The sequence below is a fragment of the Schistocerca nitens genome, chromosome 4, assembly GCF_023898315.1.
Source record: "Schistocerca nitens isolate TAMUIC-IGC-003100 chromosome 4, iqSchNite1.1, whole genome shotgun sequence".
NCBI classification, from domain to species: Eukaryota; Metazoa; Arthropoda; class Insecta; order Orthoptera; family Acrididae; genus Schistocerca; species Schistocerca nitens.
In genome coordinates, this window is record NC_064617.1 from 146,060,276 (window position 1) to 146,081,136 (window position 20,861).

The 20,861-nt window shown below is 41.4% G+C and overlaps 1 protein-coding gene across 3 annotated transcripts in view; it reads left to right on the plus strand.

The window, feature by feature from the left end:
- LOC126253031 (bromodomain-containing protein 8) overlaps positions 1-20,861 on the plus strand; it is a 279,380-nt gene that overhangs the window by 134,735 nt on the left and 123,784 nt on the right. For all 3 annotated transcript variants that reach the window (XM_049954097.1, XM_049954098.1, XM_049954099.1), the window contains exons 9-11: positions 5,224-5,334; positions 10,574-10,737; positions 16,943-17,038. In XM_049954097.1, the coding sequence (XP_049810054.1) occupies positions 5,224-5,334; positions 10,574-10,737; positions 16,943-17,038 (371 nt within the window). The remainder of the gene's footprint in view (positions 1-5,223; positions 5,335-10,573; positions 10,738-16,942; positions 17,039-20,861) is intronic.

Genomic DNA, 20,861 nt, shown 5'->3' on the forward strand with positions numbered 1-20,861 from the left:
AATGGTAGTGAAATATGGACTGTAGGAAAACTGAAATGGAAGAGAATTGAAGAATGTGAGATGTGATGCTGTAGTAAAATATTGAACATTAGATGGATTGTTAAGGTAAAGAATGAGGAGGTTCTCTTCAGAATCATTGAGGAAAATAATATATGGAAAACATCTACAAGAAGAAGGTTCAGGATGACAAGACAATTGTTTAAATGTCAGGGAATAACTTCCATAATTCTACATGGAGCTGTAGAGGATAAAAACTACAGGGAAGACAGAGATTGGAATACATCGTGCAAATAATTGGAGGTGGGAGGGAATGGGACTTCATTTTCATTCCAGTAACAAGTACTTCATTCCGTTGGATACTATAGTTGTAAGGAAAGACAAATTTGGCTTTGTAATTTTCTTGTGCTCTGTTGGTAGCATTGAGTCTTTTTGTTCAGTTGCATATGTCACATTAGTCAACTGAAACTACATACATGAATTCTAGCAATGACTATCATTGTGCTAATAATTCTTGCAAGGAAATAATGAATCACTGTTTCTCCTTTCCTGCCTCTTCCCATCACTGTTGCATAGTTTATCTGCAAATGCTGCTGCTGCTGCTGCTGCTGCTGATGATGATGTCACCATCAGTGAAGTAGGTTTTCTTCTTCTTCTTCTTCTTCTTCCTCTTCCTCTGCTCATCTTCCCAGTCACTGTTCTTACAGATGTGTCCTTTAGTATGCAGTCTCTTCTCATACAGTGATGTAGCCAATTTCTTTTCCTCTTTCATATTTGTTTCCATTTTTCCTTTCTCTCTCTCTCTCTCTCTCTCTCTCTCTCTCTCTCTCTCTCTCTCTGCTGCCGTGTCCATTTTCGGTACCCCTACAGAGCAATTCTCCATGCAAAACACTTCAATAATTATTTTTTAATTGTTTCTATAATCCGCCACAGAAAGTACTACTCCTGTAAGAAATTGTTTTGTAAAAACAATCTTTGTTGATTTTCGTTGATTACACCTCATTAACTATTATTTTACATCTACATCTATACTCCACAAGCCACCTTATGGTGTATTGTGAAAGGTACTCTGTGTACCAGTCACTTCCCCATTTTTCTGCAAGTTGTGAATGGCACTGACTTTTCACAAGATACATGTGTGAGGAAGCATTATATTTGCTGACACTATTAGGAATGTACACCATCAGAACTTTTAACAGGAAAACACACTGTGACACAGAACACTTCTGTTGCAGCATCCCACTAGTTTCCATGGCACTTTTGCGCAACCTAAATGAACTTGTAATGAAACATGCTGCTCTTCTTTGGATCTATTCTATTTCCTCTATCAGTCCTATCTGGTATGGGTACCATACAGACAACCAATATTCAAGTATTAGTCAAACCATTGTTTTTGTAAGCTGCTTCTTTTGTTGATGGGCTGCATTTCCTTAGGATTCTTCCATTGAATCTGTGGGGCATCTGCTTACCCGCTATTAATTTTATGTGGTTGTTCCCCTTCAGATCACTGTGTAAGCATATTCCTATATACTGTATAGAAGTAACTACTTCCATTGGTTGATATGCAATCATGTAGTGGTAAAATAAAGGATCTACCTGTGTGTGTCTGCACAGGGTGTTAAATTTGCTCGTGTTGAGGATCAGTTACCTTCCCTGCACCAAGTGCCGATCCTCTGCATTTCGCTACAGTTTTCTAGCATTGTGACTTCTCTGAATAGAACAGCATCATCTGTGAAAAGCCTTGTGGAACTTCCAACATTATCTGATTAGTCATTTAAATAAAAGTGAAAAGTAGTGGTCCTATAACACTTCCTTATGGTATGCCCGAAGCTATTTTTGTATCTGAAGACTTCCCTCCTCTGAGAGTGATGTGCTGTGTTTTGTTTCCTGGAAACCCCTCAGTCTAATCATACAGCTGGTCTGATATTTCATACATTTAAATTTTGTTCAGTAGGTAGCAATGCAGGATTGTATCAAATGCCTCGTATAAGTCAAGGAACATTGTATCTACCTGGGCACCTGTATCTAGGCTTTCAGGGTCTTGTGAATGGACAGAATGAGCTAGGTTTCACATGATCATTGTTTTTAGAACCCATTGATTCCTACAGAGGTGATTTTTGGTCTCCTGAAATGTCATAATACACAAACATAAAACATGTTCCAAAATTTTATGGCAGACCGACATCAGAGGTATATAGTTTTGTTCGTCTGCTCAACAATCCTTTTTGAGAATAAATGACCTCTGCTTTTTTCCAATCACTAGGAATGCTTCAGGTCCTCCAGAGATCTGTGATACACTGCTGCTAAAAGAGGGGAAAGTTCTTTCACATAATGTGCGTAGAATTGAACTGGTATTGCATGAAGTCCACAAGCCTCTCCTTTGTTGAGAAATTTCAATTGTTTTTCTATCCCTCTGTAACGTATTTAGATAGCTGTTAGTTTGTCATTTGTGCAACAGTTTAATGGAGAAACTACAGTACAATCTTCCTTGTGAAAAGTTTTGTAAAGAGACATTTAGTATTTCAGGCTTTTTTGTGTAGGAGATAGAATTCTACTTTTGAATTTGTTGAATGCTTAACTCATAGTCTGCCTTAGACTAATTTTGGCTTAGTTTCATTTCTGTTTGTGTGTGAGGCTTTGGTTTCATTTAAATTTGCAGTGAAGCTCTATTTGCTTTCATAGAAGCTTTGTAACATACAGGGTTATTACAAATGATTGAAGCGATTTCACAGCTCTACAATAACTTTATTATTTGAGATATTTTCACAATGCTTTGCACACACATACGAAAACTCAAAAAGTTTTTTTAGGCATTCACAAATTGATATGTGCCCCTTTAGTGATTCGGCAGACATCAAGCCGATAATCAAGTTTCTCCCACACTCGGCGCAGCATGTCCCCATCAATGAGTTCGAAAGCATCGTTGATGCGAGCTCGCAGTTCTGGCACGTTTCTTGGTAGAGGAGGTATAAACACTGAATCTTTCACATAACCCCACAGAAAGAAATCGCATGGGGTTAAGTCGGGAGAGCGTGGAGGCCATGACATGAATTGCTGATCATGGTCTCCACCACGACCGATCCATCGGTTTTCCAATCTCCTGTTTAAGAAATGCCGAACATCATGATGGAAGTGCGGTGGAGCACCATCCTGTTGAAAGATGAAGTCGGCGCTGTCGGTCTCCAGTTGTGGCATGAGCCAATTTTCCAGCATGTCCAGATACACATGTCCTGTAACGTTTTTTTTTTGCAAAAGAAAGAGGGGCCGTAAACTTTAAACTGTGAGATTGCACAAAACACGTTAACTTTTGGTGAATTGCGAATTTGCTGCACAAATGCGTGAGGATTCTCTACCGCCCAGATTCGCACATTGTGTCTGTTCACATCACCATTAAGAAAAAATGTTGCTTCATCACTGAAAACAAGTTTCGCACTGAACGCATCCTCTTCCATGAGCTGTTGCAACCGCGCCGAAAATTCAAAGCGTTTGACTTTGTCATCGGGTGTCAGGGCTTGTAGCAATTGTAAACGGTAAGGCTTCTGCTTTAGCCTTTTCCGTAAGATTTTCCAAACCGTCAGCTGTGGTACGTTTAGCTCCCTGCTTGCTTTATTCGTCGACTTCCGCGGGCTACGCGTGAAACTTGCCCGCACGCGTTCAACCATTTCTTTGCTCACTGCAGGCCAACCCGTTGATTTCCCCTTACAGAGGCATCCAGAAGCTTTAAACTGCGCATACCATCGCCGAATGGAGTTAGCAGTTGGTGGATCTTTGTTGAACTTCGTCCTGAAGTGTCGTTGCACTGTTATGACTGACTGATGTGAGTGCATTTCAAGCACGACATACGCTTTCTCGGCTCCTGTCGCCATTTTGTCTCACTGTGCTCTCGAGCGCTCTGACGGCAGTAACCTGAAGTGCGGCTTCAGCCGAACAAAACTTTATGAGTTTTTCTACGTATCTGTAGTGTGTCGTGACCATATGTCAATGAATGGAGCTACAGTGAATTTATGAAATCGCTTCAGTCATTTGTAATAGCCCTGTACTTGTTGAACCACATTGGGTCTCTTCCATCCCTCACAACAGTGCTCAGCACACACCAGCCTAAAGCATATTGTACAATGCTCTTGACCTTTGCCAACTGATGCACAACATTCTCAGTACTGGGATGCAATTTTCAAGTTGACTGTTCCCTGTTGCTCTTGCTAAACAGAAAGATTTTCCTGCCTTTCTTTGTATTTCAGTTTACAGCTGTGTTGAGTGAGACTTAATGCTTCCCTGTTCTGCACTAACCTAGTCAAAAATTTCTGGTCTGTTTTTCACCAACAGGTCTAAAATATTATCTTCAAAGTCAGTTCTCTGATTATCTCCTCAAGGTAATTTTCAGATAAAGTACTTAGAACAATTGTGCTGTCCCTACTACCTGCCCGAATCACTTGAGTCTCCCACTCTATAGCTGGTAAGCTAAATCTCCATTTGAAACAGTAACACGATCAGGAAATTTTTGCAAAATCAAACAGTGGAAAATCCAGACTATATTACGACAAGGATAATTGCTTCTCACCATGTAGTGGAGATACTGAGTCACAGACAGCTACAAAAAACTAAAAAAAAAGATTGTTAAACGAATAAGCTTTCGGCCAAAAAGGCCTTCATTGGAATTAGACAAGAAACACACACACTCAAGCAAACACAGCTCGTCCACACATGACCACAGTCTCTCTGGCTGCCAGATATTTTTGTATTTTTTATTTGCTGTGAATGCACTTCCATCACCAACATTTAGCATTCAGCTTTCAACCTCTCTTTGTGATAGACATTCGAGTTTGAATTTAGAATTTCATTGCTGGTAACATTTGGTTTCAGCCAGTTTTCTGTTCCTAGTACAATGTGGGGATTGTTATCATTTGTAAGCATCATAGGTGCCTTAAGTTTACTTGTTTCCCCTAACTCATCACAGATATTTATTTTTATCTTCCTTGATTGACTTGCAAAAATCATTGCTTTAGTTTCCTTTGCCTTTATCTTCATTCTATGTTCCTCATTGCTGGTGTTCAGTTTAACATATTGCTAATTGCATTTTCATTTTCACTTGCTAATATTGTCACCAGAAAATCTTATACAGTTCTGGAAATAACATTATATTATTATGTTCCTATTAATACTGAACATTTTTGTAGCTGTTTTTTGTAAAGTTTCATGTGATATGCTCCTCTTACTCTGCTTCCACAGGTGCTCCAACTTTGTCCATGTTACTGGAGATGCCACCTAATGCACCTGGACAACCCTTACCTGAACTACCCACCACAGCCAGTAAGCCATTACCTCCTCCTGTTGGAAAAGGTATTGTACATAGCTTGCAAAAATTACCTTAATTACTTTGTTTGTGTGTTCTACTTATAATTTTTCATCTTTTGTCTTCACCTAACATCATCCTGGAGTATTTTGTGATCATAAATGCATGATAGTAAGACTAAAGTTAAGGATGAGTGTGGGTGTGGGTGCTTGTATGTGTGCATGGGCAACTGTGGGTGTGTTGTGTGTCACATGTACATATGAGACCCTGTTGACATTCCTTTTTGGCTCTTCATTGTGCCCCCACTCTTTGCTATATAAGCACATGCTGCTGATCCCAGTTTCTAATTGAAAACACTTTCATTTTTACATATTCCTACTTACACTGATTTGGTTACTTTATATGCCTCAACAACATTTTCCTGGACAGCTTCCACACTTGCCTCATTATATTGTAATGAATATTGGCTGCTACTCTCAAAAATGACGGTAGTTTAAATGGATTGTTTCAAAATTTGTGCTTCTTGCATTGCAATTTACACAATAAATGCACAGTATAGCAGCTGAGACATAACACCCATAAAGCACTCTCTATATCCTTAAAACCACTTAATTACATCTGAAAGTAAATCTTTTGTTTAACTCATTCTGTATGATGATTTAATTTCTCTCTCTCCCTCTCCCTCTCTCTCTCTCTCTCTCCCTCTCCTTCCCTCCCTCCCTCCCTCTCTCTCTCTCTCTCTCTCTCTCTCTCTCTCTCTCTCGGACAAAAAGTTATTGAGAGCCATGGAAATATCCCTCTGTATGTATGTCTTGCATAGTAAAAAGCCTCTGCTAAACGATGCTTGTGTAGAGAGCAAAAATATGTCCTAGACATAGTTATAAGTTGCAAACTGTATGTCAAGTAGAATACATCAAACATAAAAAAAAAGAAACCTCGCCAGAGGCCATTCCTGGCTAATACCTGCTAACTAGAGCATGTGCACAATTTATCCGCCACTGATGCCTTGCATGGACGTTTCATTGGCGGTATCTTTCCACTTAGAAATTTGATTGTCTTTAGGATACCTGTTAGACTCTATGACAATGGTGTCCACCAAATTGTCATCAGGAAGTGATCTAGACACTGCATGGCATCATCCACTTCATATATGAATTGCAGGTTTTCCTGTAAATGGAAATTTATAGGAGCTTGTGGTACTAAAACAATTACACTATATCATAGCACTGGCAACATTTGCCACTCACTCATCTAATGAACTGTCATCAATTTCTCTTGTAATTGCGATTATCATTACTGGAGATCACTGGAGTATATTCCACAACACATTTGCAGTCTGCCTACCCTCCTATGCAAAAGACTCCTACCATTTCCTCTACTGATTCTCCACAGTTTCTGTTCCCCATTCCACACCAAGAAGTCCGTTCCAAATAGCCTAGTTGTTTGTGGTTGTCCCATCTGTAGTGATGAGCACCCTTCTCCAAATAGGTCATCTCTTTGTGACCTTCACAGACTGAAATTACTCCTCCAACCTTGTTCAGAAACAGTCTCCGTGGCCTTGTCTCCCCAGTCTCTTCCCATCCACCACATGCCCACTCTTAGGCTGCAAACAAATACTCCTCTCATGACTCAGTACCATCCAGGGCTGGAGCAGTTGAATCACATTCTCTGCAAGGGTTTTTCTCTACCTCTTATTGTGCCCTAAAATGAGAAAAGTGCTCCTCACTATCCTCTCCAATGCTCCCACAGTGGTATGCAGCTGCCCACTCAACCTAAGCAATATCCTTGTTCATCCCTACTCCACCCCTGCTCCCAACACCTTGCCTCATTGCTCATATCCCTGCAGTAGACTCAGATGGTAGACCTGCCCATACTTCCTGCTATCACATACACCACTCCTGTCACAGGCCTCTTCTATCCCATCAGAGGCAGGACACCTATAAAAGCTTTCATGTAATCTACAAACATAGCTGCAACTAATGTGCCGCATTTTATGTGGCTGTGACTACTAACAAGCTGTCTGTCCTTATGAATTGCTTCTGCCAAACTGTGGCCAAGAAAAAGCTGTACTGCCAAATTGCTGAAAATGCCGCCCAACATGACGTGCTTCACTTTGACTACTTCACAACCTGTGCCACCTGGATTCTTCCCATTAACACCAGCTTTTCTGAATTGCGCAGAAGGGAAATTCTCCCTGCTGAATATCCTTGCCTCAGCTTTTGTTAATCCCTGACCTTCACCTGCCTAAATCCCTTCCCTGCTTCCACTCAGTTACTACACAGGCACTGGTCTTCTATCCCACCAACACATGTACATAATCTTTTGCCCTCCCCCTTCCACTTCCCCCTCCACCCCTCTCCTGTCTCCCATTCCACACAGCATGGCATCCTGATGCTGCACCTAGCAGTCCTATGCTGTCCCTACCCTGTCCCTCCTGCTTGCTCCCACAGGCAGCACTAACATGCCCTCCCCCACCTCCCCGGCCTCCCCGGCCTTTCCTGCTTTCCCTCACCCTCTGTGACCCATGCCTCTTCCTTTTGCCCACTGTCTACCCCAGCTAGATTTCTGCACAGCGCAGATGACATTGCCTTGGTGCCTCGAAATGACAGTGGCTATTTGCGTGTGACTTGTTAAAATGCAAGATAACTCCTGGTTCTGTGCAAATGTATTTTCTGCATTATTACTGAGGTGCCTGAGGAAACTTGAGGGTTTTAAGTTTCTATTAAATTTTGAAGAAAGAGATGATCTTTCGTTATGTTAAGTGATTGAAATATTGTAATCTTTTCTGTTCTGTTGTTTTTCTCAAACAAGTAGCAACAACGCTAAAGGCTGTTATCCTTTCCACTGCTATTTTTATATAGCTAACTTCACAAGAAACTTTACTGTAATACTTAAAGTGATAATTAAAAGTGCATTAAAATGATAATACAAAAAGGGTAAACACTAAAAAAGAAGCAGAACTTTCTGACACTGTACATCATATGCCAGCAAGGACAACAGTCCAGTTTTCACTCTTTGCCAGTGAGATGTTTGCTCACCTTCCTACTGTTATTGTTTGCATTGTTACTTACTGCACCCTAGGAAACTGAAAACCAGGTCTCTTAAAGGCCTTCAAAATTGTAAAAGGCCTTTCGTTGTCAGTGCACTACCAATTGATCTATATGTACATGTCTGACGGATTGACTAAAAGTTGCAGCTGACCAATACTTCTTCTCAATACCTTTAAAATTCCTAAGTTATCTTTCTCTCAGATGTTCATAAATAGTCTGTGAGAGGCAGGATCCAGATTTGTGTCCCAGTCCAGCAAGAAGTTTTAACTTATTACAAATGGTGGTCACATTTTATACTTCACTAAGGTGTTAAAAGTCATGTCACCATAAAATCCATGATAGCTGGCTGTGGTGAAGAGACAAGGCTGTTCTGTTCTAATTCTGTTAAGTTTTTCTGACTAAATTCTGAATGCTGACTGTATAAATTGGCAAGAGTTTTACAAATGGAGATCATTCATGCCGCTCACGAAATCTTCAGTCATCAAACCTTGTCGTATTCCCCTTTAGGCTTCTTCAATAGTAGATGTTTTGACCGTTCTGTTGGCATCTACTTCAGGACTCCTCTGATGTCTGTGGATGACTGAAAACTATCAAGACAGTGTCATGTTAACCTATAAAAGGCTATTTTCTCTCTCTTTTAAAAAACAAGGGGAGTTACTAGGCTGCCATTGGTAGTCTGTAATCATTGGGTAATTTCTTAAAGTAGATACTAGAGAAATTTTGTGATCAATGTGATGGGGTTTCTGTGAGTTCCTATTGTTTTATGTAGCAGCTGACATTTTGTTTGGAGAATTTCGAACAAAAGACAAAAAAAGTAATGTGGAGCTAAAACCAGCTCACTAGCTCTGCTTTGTGGATGACAGGTTTGTTGTACGGCCTTGCAATGGAGAAAGAAAGGAAAAAGAGAGAGAGAGAGAGAGAGAGAGAGAGAGAGAGCGAGCGAAAGTGCTGCCATTCTGGCTACCAACGAGACAGTTGTGACCAACCGACCCCTGTGTTGTCCCCAGCCAATGGGGTCACTGAGATGCAGTGTGGAGGGGCATGGGGTCACTAACCACTCTCTTGGCCATTGCCAGATTAGCAGACTTAGTGCTGTTACTGCTTGGTCAAGTAGCTTCTTAGGTAATAATAATAATAATAATAATAATAATAATGGAGTAACCGACACACAGCAGAATCCTTCAGAAGAATGATGTAATGGCTACATTTCGCAGTCAACACAAGATTAGACTACTACTGACCTACAACGGAAGGGCTGCACCATCCTCCACACTGTGGGCATATATTATTATTATTATTATTATTATTATTATTATTATTATATGTAGTGATGTGTCATGGTGACAACTGAAAGAACATGAGCAAGAATACCACACACATTTAATACAAAAGGTAAAATCAGTGGTGCAGGGCAACAATAGAATGCGACCAGCTTATGGATTATAAAAAACTGAGAGGAAGAAATGTTTATAGAAGGAAAGTTTGTGAAGTAGTTGATGAAATTGAATAATGAGTACAGTTTCAATAGAGATGAAGGGTATATTCTTCTGTATCCATGTCTCCCCACTATCACTGAAGAAACTCCCAGTCAGAGGAAGCAAGGTGGTTAAACTACTACCAGGAAATGACTGATGAGTCACAACAACATTTTGGATTCCCGCAATCTTTCAGTATTTCTCCAATGACAATGGCCTACCAATAGCAGCCTGAAGGTTTTTCTCTAGTAAGTAACTCCATCTCAAAAAATGCGTGGGGAAAATGAGCCTGTTATAAGGGAACGTGGCACTGTCTTTTGACAGTGTGCAGCCATGCAGGGTCACCTTTGGAATCCTCAAGAAGGTCCCAGCAAAGGAAACAATCATTGAATAGTTTGGAGAGGAATGTGATGCAGCCTAATGACTGGGAAGATTTTATCATCAATGACAAGGACTGCGAAAGCCTGCAAAGTTATCAATCTTGCTATACTTTGTTTTGTATTAGTTTTCTCCAGGAGAGAACATTGTCTGAAAGGTCAACAATGTTTTCAATTTTGTTTATGTACCTGTTGACCAATCAGTGCCACTATAAATCAGTGCAACTATATGGCAAGTGAAATACCTTTACTCCATCAGTTATTTTTATTACTATAAGCAACAACTATTGATACTGGCTTTGATGGCAATGAGAGTGGAAAGTGTACAATTGGATGGTTATTGATGTCACAATCTCCAGTATTCATGTTTTGTTGATATTTCAGATGATAAACTACGCCATTTACAGCGTGACCCATCTGCACTACCACCAGCAGCGAAAAATAATGAGAGTTTGAAGATTGTTTTGGTTGAACCAAAGAGTGAACCTGTTGAACATATTCCTATACAGCCAAAAGAAGAACCTGTGGAGGAGGAATTGATTGAAGAGGTTTGCTCAGTTATATCCGTTATTGTTTATTCCCTTAAGTACGTAATGCTGATAAAGACACCATTTTACAATTTGAATTTAAGAAATTAGTGTTACAGAAGAAAAATAATTGATGGACAGCTACAAACTGAAGTTAGACTTTTGTGTAGTAATAGTTTTATACCAACCCATGTTCATTGACGAATTTTGATAGTTTATTAAAAAATTGTTACATTCCTCATTTAAATTGTGTATCCTGGTCGTTTTTTCTACTTACCCACTAGTACGAGGGCAGTTCAATAAGTAATGCAACACATTTTTTTTCTGGAACAGGGGTTGTTTTATTCAGCACTGAAATACACCAGGTTATTCCCCAATCTTTTAGCTACACAACACTATTTTTCAACGTAATCTCCATTCAATGCTACGGTCTTACGCCACCATGAAATGAGGGCCTGTATGCCTGCACGGTACCATTCCACTGGTCGATGTCGGAGCCAACGTCGTACTGCATCAATAACTTCTTCATCATCTGCGTAGTGCCTCCCACGGATTGCGTCCTTCATTGGGCCAAACATATGGAAATCCGACGGTGCGAGATCGGGGCTGTAGGGTGCATGAGGAAGAACAGTCCACTGAAGTTTTGTGAGCTCCTCTCGGGTGCGAAGACTTGTGTGAGGTCTTGCGTTGTCATGAAGAAGGAGAAGTTCGTTCAGATTTTTGTGCCTACGAACACGCTGAAGTCGTTTCTTCAATTTCTGAAGAGTAGCACAATACACTTCAGAGTTGATCGTTTGATCATGGGGAAGGACATCGAACAGAATAACCCCTTCAGCGTCCCAGAAGACTGTAACCATGACTTTACCGGCTGAGGGTATGGCTTTAAACTTTTTCTTGGTAGGGGAGTGGGTGTGGCGCCACTCCATTGATTGCCGTTTTGTTTCAGGTTCGAAGTGATGAACCCATGTTTCATCGCCTGTAACAATCTTTGACAAGAAATTGTCACCCTCAGCCACATGACGAGCAAGCAATTCCGCACAGATGGTTCTCCTTTGCTCTTTATGGTGTTCGGTTAGACAACAAGGGACCCAGCGGGAACAAACCTTTGAATATCCCAACTGGTGAACAATTGTGACAGCACTACCAACAGAGATGTCAAGTTGAGCACTGAGTTGTTTGATGGTGATCCGTCGATCATCTCGAACGAGTGTGTTCGCACGCTCCGCCATTGCAGGAGTCACAGCTGTGCACGGCCAGCCCGCACGCGGGAGATCAGACAGTCTTGCTTGACCTTGCGGCGATGATGACACACGCTTTGCCCAACGACTCACCGTGCTTTTGTCCACTGCCAGATCACCGTAGACATTCTGCAAGCGCCTATGAATATCTGAGATGCCCTGCTTTTCCGCCAAAAGAAACTCGATCACTGCCCGTTGTTTGCAACGCACATCCGTTACAGACGCCATTTTAACAGCTCCGTACAGCGCTGCCACCTGTCGGAAGTCAATGAAACTATACGAGACGAAGCGGGAATGTTTGAAAATATTCCACAAGAAATTTCCGGTTTTTTCAACCAAAATTGGCCGAGAAAAAAAATGTGTTGCATTACTTATTGAACTGCCCTCGTAAAATCTCAGTAAATACAGTATTTACTAAACATTCATCAGACTTAATGGGAACTACTGGGCACATTCTCAAAGATTTGCATTCACTTTCTGTCCACAATACACAATATTGTTGTTGACATAAACTAGGTTTTGTATTGCATCTTCTCACAATCTCCAGAATTTTTGGTGACTCTAGTCCAGCTGGTAACACTTGTTAGTGTTTATAATAAGATGGAAACACTTCAGAAACATTCATTATTGTTTATAAAACAAAATATAATTAATTGTCTTTATACCACTTGACTCTTGCAGTTCTTTTTACATTTTTCCAAATAATTTATTTTTCTTTATTGTAGACAGAATGTATGTAAAGAACTGCTACTGACAATCTAGTGAGATCTCACCGTCTCATAGATGAGTAAAAAATAGGAAATCTTCCGTTGTTGGGAGCAGGGTGCGTGGACTCTGACATTAATTAATGTTCATGCTATTACTTTAAATTAAGATTATCTTGAAGGCAGGCTGCTAATCAAAATATTAAGTGAATCTGATCATAAATTTAGACAACATTGTCTATGGAGTGCAGCGACCTGGTGTAATATTTAGGTTACAATCAAAGTTGAGATTGCAATAATATTCATTTATTTACCAGTTTCTGCTTATGTTAAAAGCCATCTTCAGGATTTTTGGTCCCTTATGGCTGGTGCTGGTGGCTCGTTGGTTTTCTTGCAGTGCCACAATTGTACACTGTCCCCCAAGAACCTGGCTCTCACAGACGCCCTGGCGACGGATACAAATAATCAATCGGTGATTCTACGGCATAACCTGCCTCCTTTGTCATTACATCTCTTTCCCAATTCCAGAAAGCGTCATCCTCCAGTGGAACTGCGGCGGTTTTTTCCTCCCACCTGGCTGCATTATGTCAACTTTTAAGCATTTCACCTGCATTTTACATTGTCCTTCAGGAAACATGGTTTCCTGCAATGCGGACCCCTGCCCTTTGCGGTGAGGACAATGCAGGAAATTACCCTATGTAACAGTTACCTCTCTCCAGATGGTGATGCATTGCCCCCATGTATTGGCTGCACTCATTTCGCAATTCCTCCCACCTGTTCTGCTTCTAGGTGATTTTAACACACATAACCCTTTGTGGGGTGGAACCAAGGTTACTGGCTGTGGCAAAGATGTTGAGGACCTACTGACTCAACTCAACCTTTGCTTCCTAAAAACAGGTGCCCCACACATTGACACACATCCAGCCAGTGATGTCTTGGTTTGCAGTCCTGGCCTTCTCCCATCTATCCACTGGAGAGCACGTGACAACAGGTGTGCTAGTGATCACTTTCCAATTCTCCTGCCCTACCCCAGCATCCCTCATCTCGCTGCTTGCCCAGGTAGGCTCTTCCCAAGGCTGACTGACACACTTTCACATCCGCTACCACCGTTGAATCTCTGTTGCGTGCCACCATCAGTGAGGTGATTCACACCATGACTAATACCATTATTGCCACAGCTGAGTTGGCAATTCCTTTTTCCTCCAGTTGCCCCTGGCAGAAGTCGGTGCCTTGGTGGTCGCCTGAAATCACTGTGGCCATTAGAGACCATAGGAGAGCTCTCCTCTGTCATAAGTGTCACCTGTACCTGGAGAACCTCATTTCTCTTTCTTCTCAGGGAGTTCCAAGGCTCAGAAATAGTCTAAACCAATGGATCAATGGTTGATGGTCTTGTTGGCTTCACTAACACTCACATTAGACATACTGAACAGTGCTTCTTGCCGGACGGCTACAGTGTTGTCATTACAGAGTTGGTAGCCATTTATCACGCCCGTGAGCATATCCACTCCTGTTCTGGTGAGTTCTTCGTCATCTGTAGTGACTCCTTAAGCAGCCTGCAAGCTCTCGACCAGTGCTTCCCTCGACATCCTGTGGTAATGACCATCCACGAGTCTCTTCATGCACTGGAGAACAGTGGACATTCAGTTACTGTCATTTGGACCCCAGGACATGTCAAGATACCGGACAGTGAACTTGCTGTCCGCCTGACCAAACAGGCTACCAATAAAACATATCTGGAGATTTGCTGGCCGGAGACCGATTTGTGATCGTTCTTCTGCCGGAAATTTTTCACGATCTGGGATACTGAATGGTGCATCTGCAGTACACAAAAATAAACTCCGTGTATCAAGGAGACAACAAATGTGTGGTGGTCATCCATGCGAGCCACTCGCAAGGAATCTATTGTCCTTTGCTGGCTCCACATCAGCCATACGTGGCTAACACATGCTCACCTTCTCCATCGTGAGGACCCATCTCGGTGTCACTATGGCTCCCCTGTGGCTGTCGCCCACATCTTGTTGGACTGCCCAATTTTAGCCACTCTGTGCCGGACTTTTAACCGTCTCAGCAGCCTGCGCATGGTGTTGGGTGACAATGCCTCAACAGCAGTTGTAGTTTTATGTTTTATTCGTGAGGGGGGGGTTTTTATCGTATCATCTAAGGGTGGGCGTCTGGTCTTCTCTCAGAGGCCTCCACCCTCCCTCCAGTCTCACTCTGTGTCATCCATTCTGTGCTTTTTGTTTGCCTTGTTGTTCGTCTTTTCCCAATGTATGTTCATCTTGCTGTGTCTTTTCGGACTGGACATTTTCATGTGTTGCAGAGTGGCTGGCTCATCCTCTCTTGCCGGCCGCTGGTGGCCGAGCGGTTCTGGCGTTACAGTCTGGAACCGCGCGACCGCTACAGTCGCAGGTTCGAATCCTGCCTCGGGCATGGATGTGTGTGTTGTCCTTAGGTTGGTTAGGTTTAAGTAGTTCTAAGTTCTAGGGGACTTATGACCTCAGCAGTTGAGTCCCATAGTGCTCAGAGCCATTTGAACCAATCATCCTCTCTTGTTCTTGTTGTCAGTCAGCCCAGACCATCTGCTCTAAGGTTTTAATACCTTCCTCTACCTTTCCTTGTGGTGTACGCCCCCCCCCCCCATTTTCCCCCCTCCCCTTTGTTCCTTTCTTTTGGTGTGGTTCCCATTCCTTTTACCCGTTTTTACCTCGATAAATTAAATTTGGATCTTGTTTTACCTTGAGCCTTGTTTGCATGAGGAAGAAGGGACTGATGACCCTGTAGTTTGGTCCCTTTGTATCCCAAACCAACCAACCATGGCACAGGATATCCTGGACGCTCTCCTGTCTCGTAAAGGCAGGAAAAGGAATTAATTTCCTACTGGTTTCCAGGGCGAATAGGGATCTCGACAAATAAGCTCATGGGTGCAGCTACCAATGGGATTTGTTCACTTCACTGCTGCTCGTTGTTCTGTCCCTCTGCAGGCTGTTACTACATACATGACCAGGAAAGTGTGTAGGTGGGAGGCTCAGTGGCTGACAGTGCGTAGCAAGCTGCAGTCAGCGGAACCTTTATTGTGACTATGGCTTTGCTCCTTCTGGAGAACTTGGCCCATTGTCTGATGGCTTTATGTTCTTGTGGATGAAGCAACATAATAGTATTGGTTCTTTTTTTTTTTTTTTTTAACCAAAAAGTCTTGAACAAGCATTGAGGTGTGAGCGGGAGCATTATCATAATGCAATTTCCATCGGTGGTTTTGCCACAAGTCTGGTCTTTTCTTCAGGTAGCTTCATGCAAATGATGCATAACATCCAGGTAGTTTTCCTTATTGACCTTACGACCATCACTCATGATGCACTGTCCCATTGTAATAGAAGAAAACAGTGAGAAGAACCTTCACATGTGATCCAGCTTGTCGAATTTCTTTTGGTCTTGGTTCTTCAGGCAGTTTCCATTGGGATGGCTGGGCATTGGTTTCAATGTCTTACCCAAGTATCCATATTTCGTTATGTGTTATGGAGCTTCTTTAGAAATACTGGATCATTGTCAACTTCATTCAGCAATTCCTGAACAATGTGTGCACATCATTATTTTTGGTTAATTTGGAACAATCTTTGCACCTACACGTTTCATGCTGGAAAAAAAAGGAAAAAAAAAAAAAAAAAAATGGTTGTCATGAGCCAGGGGATATGCTGACGTCATCAGCAATCACTCTGATTATGATTCGGCAAGTTTTCAGGACCGTTTTCTTTACTACTTCCACTTTGTCATCAGTAATTGATTTGCTAGGGTGTCCTGGGTAGTCATCATTTTCAATGCCTCTCGACTCTCTTTGAAATATTTATACCACTCGGATACTCTGTCTTACTCATAGTAGATAAGCCGTCAACATTTCGAATGCAGTACTGCACTTGACTCCCTCCCACCCCCCTCCCCCCTCCCCCAAAGCAAAATTTAATGCAAATTCTTTGATCCATCTTTTTCGAACATAAAAATTTGTCGAGCACTCGAAACTATGTATAACCTTTTCAACTGTCAGCAATAAACTAAATATTCAAAACGGGTGAAAATGCAAACATACATCAGGAACATGTGTACCAACAAGATTTAAAAAATCCTGAAAGTAGTGTGTATAAGCCCCACAAAATTGAAAAATTCCATTACTCATATAGTAATATCTGTGACAGTTACACACTCTACATATTTTTACCTGCTGTAATTCTGCATTTATCTTTGTTTCTGCTGTCAATTGAAATATACACTGCATGGTAGATCTTGTTTTTACAGATGATTGTTAGTGATGAGCCTGTTCTTGATACAGAAGTCATTCCAGAAGTGCCTGAAACTATAGCAAATGGTGTACCTGAAACAACAATTGTCACAGTAAGTACAGTGTGGTTGTAGGGCTAGAAATACAATTGTAGCTTCTTCTTTCAAGTACTGAAATAACTAAATAAATTAAATGAAATTAGAAAACCATCAGAATTGCGTAGAAGTTTGTTTTTATTTTAATGTGATAGGTTTTGGACTTTAGTCCCTTATCAAACCATCCACATAATTTGTACCATAACACTATAATGTGTGTACACTGGCCACATTGCTGGTATGAGTTTCTAAGTGCAGGTGACTATTTGCATACAAGAGTCCAGTACTGGATGCAGCACTGGACTGTTGCATTCAAATAGCAACTTGCACTTAGCCACTCATACAAGCAATGTGGCCAATGTACACACCTTGTGGTGTTATGGTAGGACTTATCTGGATGCTGTGATAATGGACTAAAGCCAAAAACTAGATGCCATTTAAACAAAAACAAATTCCCGTGCAATTTTGATTTCGTGATTCCATTAAATTGTAATTTGCTGCCTATTGCTATCCAGCATGCTGACAGTGAGTAAATAAATTAGTCTAATAGTATGGAAATTACATACTCATCTCCAGACCTTGAAATATGCTCAACTCACATTTTCTGTATTACATCTGATGTTTGAGCTATACCCTGCACAATATTTCATTTACTTACACAAATTTTCTTTATTCTGCTCATAATAACTTCATCAAGAGGAACTGAAAGTGGGGGGGAAAAAAGATGTTGGCTTGTTGAACACATCAGGTTTTCCATAATTTTCCTGAATAACTTTTACACAAATACTAGATAACCAGTAGGAGAAGTAAAGGATACCACTAATCATAAAGTTGTATTGAACAATTAAAAGGCACATGAAACAAGTGTGCAATAATTACTGATCTCTTGAGCAGTACCCTCGGTTGGATCTATCATACTAACTGAAACCATTCTTACACACACACACACACACACACACACACACACACACACACACACACACAATTTATTTAGCTACAAAATCATGTTCATGATATGGGATACATCTCATAACTATTGTTCAACAAGCATGTACCTTTTCGTTGCAGTAGTTTCCTTTTTTAATGCGAATGCAGCAAAAAGGACAGTATGTCTGTGGCACAGCTATAGGCACCCACATGGCACCGTCCTGTGCCATCCTGTTCAGTGGTTGTTAGCGGAAACCTTACTAGCTTCCCAAAACCCCTAGTCTGCTTCAGATTCATTGATAATATCTTCATAATCTGGACTTGCAACCAAGACACCTTATCCCCATTCCTTCAAAACCTCAATACCTGCTGTCCACTTCACCTGGTCCTCCGCAGCCCAGTGTAAAACCTTCCTGGACATTGACATCCTCCTCTCTGATGGCTCCATCCATACCTCATACCTCTGTCCATATGAAACCCACCAACAGTACCTGCATTTTAACAGCTGGCATTCCTTCCACACAAAAAAATCCCACCCATGCAGCCTGGCCACCCAATGACGGCAGTAACAAAAACTCCCTTGCCCAGTACGCTGAGGGTCTCATTGAGGCCTTCACAGAGAGGCACCACCCCAAGACCTAGTTCCTAAACAGATTTCTGTGCCATTTTCCCCACACACACCCCAATGCTCTCACCTCCTCCAAGAACCAGCTACAAAAGAGTGCCCACTTCGTCACACAATACAATGCCAGACTGGAATAACTGAACCAAATCCTTCATCAGGACTTCGTTTGTCATCATGCCCCGAAATGAGGGACATCCTATCCAAGGTCCTTCCTGCCCCCCCCCCCCCCCAAAAAAAATCATGTTCCATCATTCACCCAACCTCCATCCACCCAAGAGGGTCCAGTTATGACTCCCTTTTTCCAAGCAATCTATAAGGATTGTTATGTAGAATCCCAAAAAACAGAGGTCATCACCTTAACAGTGGACAAAATGGTCTTTGCCTTCTTTGGTGCACATACACCAACCTGTGTCCATTGTTTTGATTGCCGTTTTGACGCTGGTGTGTAATGATGGAGCCAGGTTTCATAAACAGTCACAGATCAGCAGAAAAAGTCTTGCAGAGTGTGATTAAACGATGTCACATATCTTGAAATGTTGTGCCGGATGTACTTATACTTGACTGTGAGCAATCGTGGCACCCACCAAGCATACAGCTTCTTCATAGACAGTTCTGCATGGAGGATATTGTGCTCTCACTCATTTGAGATACCTACAGTCTATGCAATCGCACAAATTTTTATTCAGCGGTCTTGCATTACCATATGGTGGATTTTGCCAATGGTTTCCTTTGTGGTGACCTCAATTGGATGGTCAGAGTGCACTTTGTATTAGATGATTGTGCGACCACATTTCAGTGCAGTAATCCAGAAGTAAGAAGTCTTCAACGATTGTGCAGAATCAGAGTGAACTTCATCTAATTCTGTTTATATTTGTACAGGGTGTATACGACCCGGGAGATTCGGCAAAAACCCAGGAATTTTTTCATCCGGGAGAAAACCGGGATAAAGCCGGAAATTTTTCAGAATTCCGGGAATTTTTCAGAATTCCGGGAATTTTTCAGAATTCCGGGAATTTTTCAGAATTCTGGGAATTTTTCAGAATTCCGGGAATTTTTCAGAATTCCGGGAATTTTTCAGAATTCCGGGAATTTTTCATTGTTTTAGTTTTCAGTTAAATTTTTCTGATTTTGATGGATAAGAACCAATACTCTAACAAAGGATATTACTGTATCCCGCTTCTGCAGAATAATATTGCAGCAACAAAACATGAACAAGAGGAAAAAAAAAAAAAAACGAAAATAAAACTTAAGTTGCAGAAGAAATATGCCATATACAACAATAAAACACAGTGCTCATACAAGCATTTGCCAACTGCAAAGTGTGTCAAAGGCTTTGGGAAGATTATGCAATGCTTCCTAACAACAAATTGTCTCCGATGAGTGTAACGTCGTAATTGTTTACATTAGATTTGTTTGAGCAGTTTTGGCGGGCTCTTGTGCATGTGCAGTTGAGTCGCATATGAGAAGTACCTTCTCCCGCTTCTGGGTACAGACTTGTGGTTGGGGGCCACTATCTAATATTGCTCCGGTTCGGAAATATCGGAGATCCGGGGCTGATCCACAGAACAGTCAGAGTTGTAGTGGGGAGTCTCCAGGTGACCCTATTTACGTTTATTGATTTTGCTGTTTCCTCTTCATTTATTGCTCTCACATTAAATGAAAACAAAACAGATATCAGATATCTATGGCCGTGAGCTATCAAATGAATTAAAATACGTTCGCATAATTACAGAAGGCTAAAATATGTTATTAGGTTCAGGTTTTATCTCCACCTTTCGGACGGTCAAGCATTGATCGCCTTGCAGAACAATGAAGTTATTTTTGTTGGTTTGCTAAAGAAATTTGGCTTTTATTAATCTTTTCCGCTGGGGCAGTCAATTTATTTGCAACAAAGTGTTTAATTCCATACTATGGGCTAGTTTCAACTGTTCGCTGCATTCTTCTAGCTCATATGGCATTATGCCATAATAAAAAACCAAACATGAGGTAATACAGTACCGGTACTCAAGAAAATTTACATCCGAATCTGGACATACGAATGTGCACTTTAAGCCGAACTATGCATTCTAGTATGGTTCGCGAAATTCCGATGTTCTTGGAGTATCCTCTGATGTCTTGTTTCTTTTATGACAGTGTAAGATCTTTTAATGTTTTACACCTACGAACGTACAGGCTTCCTGCATCATCGTAGCTGCGCAGTGCGGTGACGCCTGTTTCTGGCGCTCTCTGGCAACTACTGAAACGAATGTGTTTCTAACAGGTCACGGGAAAATATTGCGAATGTTTGTT